The following is an 11,535-nucleotide window of genomic DNA, read 5'->3' as shown; positions in this document are numbered from 1 at the left end:
AGCTTTCGCTTTCAGTTTGTTTTCTGCACATTTGATACGGGAGAGCTGGAAGAAAATGGGGATGGAAGCCCAATCCAAATTTGTTGAGTGGGTATTGAGTCATCACATACAGTATACACTTAATGACTCCCAACTCTTTTAATGTGCATCCGTCGTCATCCTTTCGTTTCATTTTCATCAGAGTCCCCTATATTGTTGTCCCGGTGGTTGAAGACTTAAAAGGCCGCTATAATGTTATAATTATTGCCTTGTTTGGTTTGTGAGTGTTATTTTAAAATCACAATTATAACTTAACTCTACCTATTACAAAACAAAATAACTCATACAAAGTCAAAAGATAGGTCCATTTGTACCACTTTTTTTCACAATAAAATAACATAACTCATATAAAGTCAAAAGGTGGGTCCCATTTATACAATTCTTTTTTAAAATCAAAATCTGATTTTAAAATCTTACTATGAAACCAAACGCAACATTAGATTCCGGGAATCGTTCTCTCTTGAATGACAAATTATTGCATGGTCCTGGGTACTTAGCTTTCAAGCGTATGGAATGCTTCTGACACTCGATGAGATGGGGAGAGTCCGTGTAAATTTTTGCTCGGAGGGGAATGTGAAGTATTCCCATGGTATGGACCATTAAGGTAAACATTGAATGGCATAAGAACTTGGTAAGTATGATCAAGAAGGAATGGAGTGATTGCTCTCTTTGGATTTCGCCCCTACATGTTCGTTCAATTTACTTTAATCAATTCAATGCCTCTGGAGTCTGGAAAAATTTGTAAAACAGCTTAGGAGCATTTGTTTGGTTCGTATCGAACCATCATTGTCTTTGTCATGATGACTATAAACTGTCGGGTTAGTTTCAATACTGAAATGGTAATTAAGATCGTACTCGCATCACATTTCATACACAAATAATATGGGCCCGCTTGTTGCATCTACCCATCTACCAGGCAATTCCTTACATTCAATTATTTCCACCAAGAACAGAATTATTTAAGAGGTAAAATTTAAATCTAACATTTATGGGGAGAGAAGCCTACGAGAGAATTGGCCAAGTCAAAGCGGACACGTGTGCCCTGCTGCTGGATGTTGCCGATGATCGAGAGGGAAGATGATGTCGGAGCAAAGGCGAAGCAGAACGTCCCTGCAGAGTCCATTGGTATCAGGTAGTTCTCCGGTGGCAGGCTCCAGGATTTTCCGCCGGAGAACTGAAATGCGACGGTGGGGACACGCACGCTGGACCGTGAGCTGAAATCATAGCAGGTGTCGAACAGTAATATACCGCCTGTGGGCTGTAGGCCTTGCGCCCGGGCCAGCTGCACGAATACATCCCGGAGCGTGTTATAGGCCTCGGTCTGGAGCCGAGTTACGGCAGTGCCCGAGTCCACGATGATACCACCCCTTCCTATTATGACAAAACGACAGTTCGGGTAAATGTAGTAAGGGAATCCCAAATTTAGAGGTTTCTCTCCTCTCTTTTTTTCAGTTATAAAGGAGATTAAAAGGGTACAAATAAAAGTGAAATCACAAATAACTAATAAATGGCACAAGAATCATAATTATTGATTGCTTTACATGCCATGATAGATTGAAGTATCCATTCCTGACTAACTACTACCTAACTTGTCCATCTGGAAGATAGAAGGTGAGATCGGTAGCAGGTTCCCGCCGACGCTCATCCCAGTAAGACCGACGTAGTAGAATGTGTCCATCTTCCTGTTCCTGATCAGTGCTGCTGTTACATAGTCTGCTCCAAATCCGCCCGAGTTGATCTCCAGGGTCGATGAGTCCGATGAGTCGCGGTGCACCAAGCAATAGGAGAACGTGTTGGCCTTGATCTGACTGGTTAGAGAGAGTGGACCGCCCCCAAGCCCAATCAGTCCAGCCGAGCCCACAAAAAGCCCCTCGTTGTCATGGCCACAGCCGAGAGCGATGCCATTGACAGCCCCGGACCTGCCAAACAAGACCGTCTCGGTGGCGAAGTTGCCCACCGTGAAGGACCTGTCACCGTACGTTACCTGATAGAGGCATTGATTCCCATTTCGACAGCCCGACACTTTCAGTGTCCTGTTAAATGTAATGAAGACACAATTTAAGTAAAAAAAATAAAATGGTATTTTAAGGAGAATTTTTTGAAGTATAAAGCGAATTATTTAATATTTGCATTTGAAAAAAAAAAATTTCAACTCCATAGTCTTGAATGTCATTTTTAGCAATTGGTCGGGCTGATCACCGTCCTTTGGTTATGACATGCAATATAATTGATTGGTGACATCACGTGTCAGCAATAGCATTGTACCTATGATTCTACAGTATCTCGTGTTTATCGGAGAAATTATAGAAACCATCTGATACCTGCATTGTTGCGAGTTGCAGGAGAGAGGCCTGTACGTAGAGGATGAGGCCGGGTCGAAGATGGGGTCGGTCTGCTTGTAACAGTCCACGCACGGCCGGCATTGCAGCCAGTTCACGTCACTTCCTGTGTCGAGCGACATGTAAAACTGTCTCGCCGGGCTACCGACCCCGACTCGAGAGAAGTACTCCCCGCTTCCCTGGCTAGCACCCGACATGATCGGGACCGAGAGTCCCTCGACTTGGAACTGGTCAGTCTTGACCGGCTTGAGGTCGGCCCTGTAGGTGAGGTTCTCGAGGGCGAGCTGGAGCTTGGCATTGAGGGAGGCGACACGGGCCGAATCACGGCCGAGCCGGGATAGCACAAGACCTCTGTAGTCTTTGTGGGAGGGCTTGTGAATGGATTCCCGGGGGTGCAGGTGGAGGTAGAAGGAAGGAGGAGGAGTAGGAGGAGGATGAGGGGAAGCAGTGTGATTTCGGGAGGAAGAGAGGACATGGTGGGTTCGTCGGAGGGAGGCAGCGACGTCGAGCACGGCGGTGGCGGGATGGAGGTTATGGGAGGAGGTGAGGCTGAGGATGGTGAAGAGGAAAGCGAAGAGGAGGGCTGAGATTGGCTTATTTGCCGCCATTTTTGGTTTTGGCTGAATGGTTGAGCACACAGAGTGGTATAAATCTTCTCTGCTGCAACTGCAAGAGGAAGAGGAGAGATTAAATGGGATTGGTGAGCCTTTCAAAGCCATTAAATGGGTATGGATAGAAGGAAGATGGAAGTGATAGGGAATCACTTTAAAAGTGGTTGCGTGATGTATATAAGTAAATTACTTAAGTTTATAGTAAAGTAGCTCAATGTTACACGTATTTTGATAAATTAGTTAGAATAAAATTACTTCAGTTTATAGTAAAGTAGTTAAATTTTTAGTAAATTATTCGAGTGCATCATGTCACCATTTTTTGTGATTGCACCTTAGAATTTCCCTAATTAGTTACTTCTGGTAAAACCAAAACTGCACGTGCAGTGAAAAATGTCGAGGAGATCGCTTACTTAAGAGTTCAGGTCATTACTCTATATAGTATGAGAATTTGGAGCCGTTGTCTGTTTACGTTGATCGTATGCGAAATCATTTTGTCAAGAAGTATTGAGTATTATTTTTGGTTATAAGGGATGCTCATGCACCTAGTATAATGGAATGAAAATATTAAATCTATACAATGTATAAAAGTACGAGGGTTAATTACACCGAAGGCACAAAAAGTTTTTAATGTGTAACAATGTAGTACAAAATATTTTTTTCGTAACAATTTGATACAAAATGTTTCAATTTGGTTTCAATCAAGTATATTTCGACAATTGCCCTTTCATGCAGTTAGCATTGTCCTGACGTAACGCATCCTATGTGTCACTATTGCTATATAAACCAATCACAATTCGTCACATCATTAATGGAGATATAATCTTCATTGAAGAAGGAAGATTGAGGAAGGAAAAGAGAGAGCAGCGGTGATGCCGCTGTCCTAACGGTCTCTTCGCATCAACAAGTAGCTCGTCGCTGCTACATCACCGCGCGGTACCTCCTCCTTCCTATCTCCGGTACTTGCTGCCCCCTGCACGAGATCAGATCCACGACCTCCTCTATCTCGACTCTCTCCACTTGCAACCCGAGCTCAAGATGATGGTATCACCGAGAGTTTTCTCTCCTCCGTCGCTGCAAGTTCATGGACTTCCCTATGGTCTGACACCAGCCCGAGCTCAAGCATGCATCTCATCTCCGCTTTCATCCTCTCTCGGCTCATTCCTCCTTCGATGGCATCAACGGTTGCAGGAGCTTGAATCTTCCACCTTGATCTCAATCCCTCAAATCAAATCAGAAAATTTTTCTTGAAATAAATTATTTTTAAATTGCATTAATTTCATTTTTAAAAAATCTTTTCCAATATTTTAATCATAGTTGTCAAATTTTTATTATTCATACACTATATTCGACACCACCGCTACATGCAGTATGAAAAAAAACAAAGTTTAAAACGTTGCCTTTATAATTTCATCATTATATACAATTTGTAATTCTACGTAGTTGTGCTATCATTGAAAAAAAATTTAAAAATGTGATGAAAATTGAAAAAAATAATGTTTTTAGTGAAAGAAAAGAAAAATAACTTAGGTCGAGATAAAGATAGAGTGAGGATTGAAGAGAAATAAGTAAAAAGTATAGTGGAAGATGACCACGCGTGAATTAATGGAGGAGTGAGATAAGATATCTAAGTTTAAAATTCGATTAGTTTTATAGTTTTATTCTTGTATTCAGTTTTACTTTTCTTCAATAAAGTAAAAAATAATGAGGATAATTCAATAAAATTATACAAAAACTTATACATATATTTAAATATAGTGATTTATCATTAGTATGTTAATTTTGTATATATTTTTTCATGTTAACATATGTAATGCTATTTTTAATATAAATACATATATATGTTTTCCATAGAATTTAATATTATTTATTTATTTTATTATAAAATTAAATGAAATATTTTATTATTATTTTCCTTTAATAATTTTTATTTTTAATCTAATATTTAAATGCCCATGAGGTTCACTCGGTAGACTTCCATATACCATGTTTGCAACGTTAGTGTCATGTTAGAAAAATCCGTTGAGATTGACGTGACATGAAACTCATAATTTGTAATATTTTCAATTAAAAAAGCTCGTGCTAAAAATAATAAAAAGGATAAATTTTTACTTTTTTGAGTCATCAACCCTTATAGATATTATTAACTATTTTTTATTTTATTTATTTATAAATTAAAGTGAGAACAAACTTCTGATTAGAAATGGTCACAAATCCATTCAAAATGATATACTATTAATTAATATATTTCTTTTTTAAAAGAGTTTTCTTGTGTATTTTGTTGTTTGAGGATTATGGATATTAACTATATCAAAGAAGGTTTCATGTGCAACGCACGTGTAAATTTACTAGTACCTAGTAAAGATACACGGATAGTCCTACATGGATATCGAATTTTGAATTTTTTGATTAACATGTGAGAATATGTATTACTCCATTACACTCTCTTTTATAGAAGTACTGAGTATTACCTCTTTGATAGAAGTATTGAGTATATTAACCAAACTTGTTTTTAGTTGCTCTATAATTGCCATGGTTGACTAAACGCCATATCATTTAAGGAGTTCTCTTTGAGTTGTGGGCATCGGCAATCTTTGTTATGATCCGAAAAATAATGAAACTCTATAGTGCGTTTGGTTTCAGAGTTAAAGTAACTTTGATTTTGATTGTGAAAAATGACAAATGATTGTATAGTGTGTTGAGTTAAAGTTAAAGTTAAAATTTTTGACATGGGAAATGTGTATTTTTGTTGTTAGTGTATCGAGTTAAAGTTAAAGTTAAATTTTTTGTAATTTTAACTACGAAACCAAACGGAGCGGAGCATTGTAGCTTGTGCTTTGGATTGCCTTATTCGGGATGAAGATGGCCGTTGGCTAGGCGGTTTTACTCGGAACATAGGAACTGCCGCTTCCGCTGTCCTGGGGCTTTGGGAGATCAAATCTGGCTTGGATTTTGCATGGGTTCTCTTGGCTTTAGATATATCGTTTTGAAGACTGATTCCAATCTAGTTCGCTTTGTAGTTACTAGTCACGAGGCTATTTCTTCACATCTTTCATCTTCCACCACGCTCAGGGTATTTAGACTCTCCTATCTAACCGTATTATTGGGTTCTCCGTACCCGTTATTGTGTAGTTTAATTTATTTTTTTTGGGCTCCGACCCCATATGTCTACCGAAAAAAAACATTGTCGTTGAACTAGTGCTTTATTATTCAACTAATCATGGACCATATCAGTTGTGCAGGATAAAAAGGTTATCTTTTTTTTTTTGCCAATTTTAAAATTATTAAAAGTTTGAAAAATATCCTACATATAATATATTTGGTGTAAAAATACTTATTTAGATCGTTAATCTCAATTATTATTAAAACTCGAGGAATTCATGAAGAAGTACGTAAAATTTGAAAGTTTAAATTCGGAAGATTTCTAATCTCGGAAATTTTTAAAATTACTAAAAGATTGACAAATATTTAGTAGATAACATATTTTGTTGAAAATATTTATTTAGATTTAAGCCATCATTTAAAAAATAAAATATTTTGAATACATTATACAAATAAACATGAAATATTCAAAATTCAAAAAAAATATTACGAAGATATAAAAGTTTTAAAAATAAAATATTGATCCCGCGATTTGTAATTCATTTAGCAATTCTGCCGTTCTAATGGCATCATGTCACGTCAGCCATAAGCTCCTTTTTTATATAGATGTCGTATTACTTTATCATTTCAAACATAAAATATATAAAAATTCAGGTACAAAATAATACTTCTTGGTAAAAATTAAATAATATACTCTTTGACAAGCGTGAAAATATATACAAAAAAAGAGAATAAATTTCTTGTCGGATTCAAATAGTAAGAAATTGCTAGACCTTATCCTCTTATTATAGCAAGTTTGCTGTAAATTAACAAGATATTCTTGCAATTTGGTAATTTCTTTGCTAGCAATTTTTGGATAACATCCGACGTGTTGCTCCCTGATTTAAAAAAAAAAAAAAAAAAACCTTAATCGAAAACGCTAACTATAAAGTATCCGCGGCTTAGAACCAAACCGACCACGTGTCTCACATTTTCCTCACTTCTCACTTGAATCTCCCCGCACGCTACAACCGATTGACTCAGACCGGACCCGACCCGACCTGAAACCGACACCTTACCCAATTGCATCACGCCACGTGGGATTCCAGGCCCCAACGAGAACTGTAACCGACCTGCCGTACGTCAAGAATCGCCGTTGCCTTTCGGCAGATAATATTCAATCCTTCTGTCTCAATCTTCATCGTCGGCATCTCATCATCCCCCCCGCGTCCTTTAAATTCTCCCGGAATCAAAACTCCGCTAGATTCCCTCTCGTCCCCTGTCAATGATCCCTCCTCCTCCGATCTCGCTCTGATCCATTTCCCCTGTGCTGGACAAAGTGGAAGCTTCTCCTGATCATGGTGAAGGTGCAGCAGCTCGTCGACAACGGCCTCGCCGTCGCCAAAGAGTGAGTCCTCCTGTTCCTTGTTCCTACTCTTGACCCGATTCAGCTGCCATCCTCCGATCAAGCATCCAATCGATGCCATTTTTCCGTACATGGGAGGGGTCTCGTTCGCAGAAACCCGGATTGGATGTAAATCTTGAGTCTTTTTAGGGGAGGACCTGTGCGTGTCTGAGGTGGTTTCAGCTGCTTATAAGTGAAACAAGAGGATGGATGGGGAAATGGGGCGACGTTGATTCTGCTATGTTGATTGATGAGAGATTGGTGTTTTCATATGGTTTCATTGCTTTGGGTTCTAACTTAATGCTGTTTGACTTTCCTGATCTGCTTAGCTCTTTAGCTTTGATTATGCCAGTGGGGTGTGATGGAAGATACTCTGTTCCGAATGCTCGGTGATTCAGTTAATGAGTAATGTTAATTGCTGGTTCTTGTGCAGATCAGTGAAGACGATTACTTACGAGTCCTTAAATAACATCGTGAGGTTTATAAATGGCGTCTCGGCAATTCTATTGACCCTTTTGCCCGGCAAGTCTCCTATTCTGGAAGGCGTGCATGGGTGGGAGCTGTGGCCTACTTTCCGAGGACCCCGCCTCCCTCGTTGGATGGAGAAGTGAGTCTTACTGTGCAAAACCGATATGTAATTTGACTACAGTTTTAGCTCGCTGGCGATGTTAATGGAATGAGAAAGTCTTCTGGTTTACTATCGTTCAGCAGTGATGATTCTTACTGATTCTATTTGTTGTCCTTGACTGTGGCAGTGGGGCGTCCTCCTTTAATCAGTTCATCCATGAGCTCTCGGTGGATTCTGATACTGGTTCTAGCTTAGATTACTCATCCGGGGAATATGACAGCGATGATGATGTCTGCCCTCCTTCACCGTTATCCCAAAGCTCAAGAGCCTCTAGGACCAGTTCCCTCTCTAGACGCAGCAGACTGCAGACAAGTTGGACCAGACAGATTTTTTCTTGGATTCTGTTCCCGCTGCAGCTTCTGCTGGCTATGTTTTCTCGTATTTTCTGTTTTCTCTCTTTTAGGAAAACAACAGGCTCCTCTCGCTCCAGACCCCAGAGCCCTTCACCGCGCATAAATTCCTTATCGAAAGCACAAAGTCTTAAGGATCATTTCATTCAGAGGACAACAGACAGAAGACGTGGAGTCATTGAGGTATGGCTACATTCTATTTACCGAAAGCTAACAGATAAATTTTGCATGTACACCCATCTTTGTCTCACTATCTTTTTCCCTTTTCGCTGGTATGTCAGGATCTTCATTTAGCTATAGAGATTTTTATAGAGGCTATATTTGATGCTGTTCACAAGGCTGCACGCTGTTTCTTCTCACCCACAGAAGCTATCAGAATATTACGTGGATATTTTTCATCACACGGCAATTCTAGTCACAGTACTCAAGTAGCTTCAGAACCCTCAGATAACACAGCTACACTTGGAGAGGATGATCCGTCTCTCTCCGAGAGTAAAACCTCATTCAGGAACCCCTTAAATACGGATGCTAGAACATGTCAGGATGTGATAACTGAGCTAGGGTAATGTCCTTGACCGGTAGCCTGAGTTCCCTTGTTTACCTGTTTCATGATCCAGATTTGTGCAATTTTTGTGAACATTATTCCCTCCTCTTTCAGGTATCCATATGAAGCTATCCATGTCATCACCGCTGATGGATATGTTCTTCTACTGGAAAGAATCCCGAGGTATTCCAGCATTCTTACTATCTTGTCACGTCGTATATTGTTTACGTTGTACGTCTTGCTTCATGAGTTATCTACTTCTGCTGCAGGCGTGATGCGAGGAAGGCTGTTTATTTACAGCACGGTGTGTTCGATTCATCGATGGGGTGGGTTATTTTCTCCCTCTTTTCGGTTGTACAATGACCTGAGATTCTCAGAAGTGGGACACTATTTGGAATTATGTTCTCTCTTTTGTTCTTTGAAACGAAAAATTAACCGAATCTATGTATTGTCTCACGTCTAAGATCATTTCTCTGACTCACTAGCCACGTTGTGTCCGTTCTCACATTTGACTTATTGTGGCAGTTGGGTATCAAATGGCATTGTTGGCTCTCCAGCCTTTGCAGCCTATGATCAAGGTCTGTATCTGTCCACCTTGAGGCTGTTAGTGCATCTAATACACACATTTTGTGGAAGCTCATTATGCATTGCTGTTTCTTACTTTGCAGGGTACGATGTTTTCCTCGGGAACTTTCGTGGTCTGGTTTCCAGGGAACATGTCGACAAGAACATTTCCTCTCGACAGTGAGTTTACACCTGAAATTCTCTTGCTCATTCATCCTACTTCCTGTATGCCCTCTGCTTAATCTTATCAACTGATGCAGGTATTGGCGGTACTCCATCAATGAGCACGGGACTAAGGATATTCCTGCCATGATAGAGAAGATCCATGAGGTTAAAACATCGGAACTGAAACTTACCCAACCCGAGTCCGAGGAAGAATTAACTTCAGAAGGTGGTCAGCCCTACAGTCTCTGTGCAATCTGCCACAGCCTCGGAGGAGCCGCCATGCTAATGTACATTATCACACGCCGAATCGAGGAGAAGCCACATAGGCTGTCGAGACTGATCTTGTTATCCCCTGCTGGGTTTCATGGAGACTCCAATTTAGTTTTCACGGTTCTTGAAAACCTCTTTCTCTTGCTGTCTCCTATCCTATCCCTTCTTATTCCTGCCTTCTATATCCCGACCAGATTCTTTCGCATGCTGTTGAACAAGTTGGCCCGGGACTTCCATAACTATCCTGCTGTTGGTGGGCTAGTCCAGACCCTAATGAGCTACGTGGTGGGTGGGGACAGCTCGAACTGGGTCGGGGTCTTGGGCCTGCCTCACTATAATATGAATGATATGCCCGGGGTTTCGCTCCAACTGGCACTCCATTTAGCGCAGATCAAGCGGTCAGGAAAGTTCAGGATGTATGATTACGGGAGCCCGTCTGCGAACATTGAGGTCTATGGGACTCCTGAGCCCTTGGATCTCGGTGAACACTATGGTCTAATCGATGTGCCGGTTGATCTGGTTGCCGGAAAGAAGGATAAGGTGATTAGGTCCTCAATGGTGAGGAAGCACTACAGGCTGATGAAGGAGTCCGGGGTCGACGTGTCTTATAGAGAATTCAAGTACGCCCATTTGGACTTCACATTCTCCCACCGTGAGGAACTACTAGCTTACGTTATGTCACAGCTGCTGCTCGTGGGGCCCAGAAAGAAGAAGTCCGACGAGAAGCACCTGCCGGGTCAGAAGTCCATGAAGGTGAAGAGAAAATGACAGATTCCGACTACCGATTGAAAGGCAATCTTAATTTATTCGATCGAGCTATGAACTACATAGAGGTAATATATGATTTCTGTGGACTGTCGACAGAATTTAGTCATTACGGTTTAGTTCACAGCCTATACTATAAGATTGTATCGGCATCGAGGTTGTGCTCTCCCTGCTGTTGTATTTTAGTTTAAGTTTTGGAATAGGGGTGCGTGTAAATTTTTTTGCCCTCCTAATTAAATCGGGGATGGGCTCTCTTGTAAAAGATTAATGTACATAGACTGTTTGGCCTTAAATTTTCACCACTTAACAGTACTGTGAAACGGGTTGTAAATATTTACGTAAACAATAGTTGTACATTTTCTTTTCACTCAGAGGAATGTCTTCGGATGAATTGCTTGTCGCTGCAATCATTCGGTCCTTGGTCCTAGTTATCGTACATACCAACCAGATATGGCGGTTTGCTCACTATGGAGTGGGTCGTGATGATCAGGTGCCTGTGCACCTCATTGGTAGCGAGCCACGCAAATGGTTTCCTGAATGATCATATCAGTGTCATGCTGTGGAGAATCACTTGCAGGGCAGGAACAAATGACGGGGGGGGGGGGGGGGGGGGGGGGGGAGAAGAGACTTGCGCGGGCCGTCCGCAGCTTCTTCCTCTGCGTCTTCTGTTGCGAGCCACGCAAGTCGTTTCACAAATGATCATAGCAGGGCGTAACCGGTCATGCGTATTCTATGGCCTTGATTCAAAGAACAAAGTTCATGGCTCCAAATCAAAGT

General features: G+C 40.9%; 2 protein-coding genes across 2 annotated transcripts; one reads left to right on the top strand and one right to left on the bottom strand.

Annotated features, from left to right (window-relative positions):
• Nucleotides 1-871: 871 nt before the first annotated feature.
• Nucleotides 872-3,103, bottom strand: LOC116213464 (protein ASPARTIC PROTEASE IN GUARD CELL 1-like). Its single transcript, XM_031548417.1, has 3 exons — nt 2,361-3,103; nt 1,624-2,072; nt 872-1,410 (listed from the first exon to the last, which is right to left on the bottom strand). The coding sequence occupies exons 1-3, from the start codon at nt 3,095-3,097 to the stop codon at nt 1,019-1,021; spliced, it is 1,578 nt and encodes a 525-aa protein (XP_031404277.1). The 5' UTR covers nt 3,098-3,103; the 3' UTR covers nt 872-1,018.
• Nucleotides 3,104-7,247: 4,144 nt separating this feature from the next.
• On the top strand, nt 7,248-11,078 carry LOC116214285. The gene is made up of 9 exons (XM_031549683.1): nt 7,248-7,475; nt 7,906-8,079; nt 8,228-8,633; nt 8,732-9,012; nt 9,109-9,177; nt 9,264-9,320; nt 9,520-9,572; nt 9,663-9,738; nt 9,819-11,078. The coding sequence occupies exons 1-9, from the start codon at nt 7,426-7,428 to the stop codon at nt 10,759-10,761; spliced, it is 2,109 nt and encodes a 702-aa protein (XP_031405543.1). The 5' UTR covers nt 7,248-7,425; the 3' UTR covers nt 10,762-11,078.
• Nucleotides 11,079-11,535: the final 457 nt, after the last annotated feature.

This window comes from Punica granatum, chromosome 7 (assembly GCF_007655135.1).
Source record: "Punica granatum isolate Tunisia-2019 chromosome 7, ASM765513v2, whole genome shotgun sequence".
Lineage (NCBI taxonomy): Eukaryota > Viridiplantae > Streptophyta > Magnoliopsida > Myrtales > Lythraceae > Punica > Punica granatum.
The sequence above is the reverse complement of the archived record's forward strand: the minus strand, read 5'-3'. Positions and strand labels throughout refer to the sequence as shown.

Bases quoted from the DNA above. Each gene is read 5' to 3' on its own strand.
- LOC116213464 (XM_031548417.1), bottom strand. From the start codon at position 3,097: ATGGCTTTGAAAGGCTCACCAATCCCATTTAATCTCTCCTCTTCCTCT. The intron at 2,073-2,360 runs GTATCAGATGGT...TACATTTAACAG, and splicing joins TGCAACTCGCAACAATGCAG to GACACTGAAAGTGTCGGGCT. The intron at 1,411-1,623 runs GTAGTAGTTAGT...TTGTCATAATAG, and splicing joins CTTCCAGATGGACAAGTTAG to GAAGGGGTGGTATCATCGTG.
- LOC116214285 (XM_031549683.1), top strand. From the start codon at position 7,426: ATGGTGAAGGTGCAGCAGCTCGTCGACAACGGCCTCGCCGTCGCCAAA. The intron at 9,178-9,263 runs GTATTCCAGCAT...CTTCTGCTGCAG, and splicing joins CTACTGGAAAGAATCCCGAG to GCGTGATGCGAGGAAGGCTG. The intron at 9,739-9,818 runs GTGAGTTTACAC...CAACTGATGCAG, and splicing joins AAGAACATTTCCTCTCGACA to GTATTGGCGGTACTCCATCA.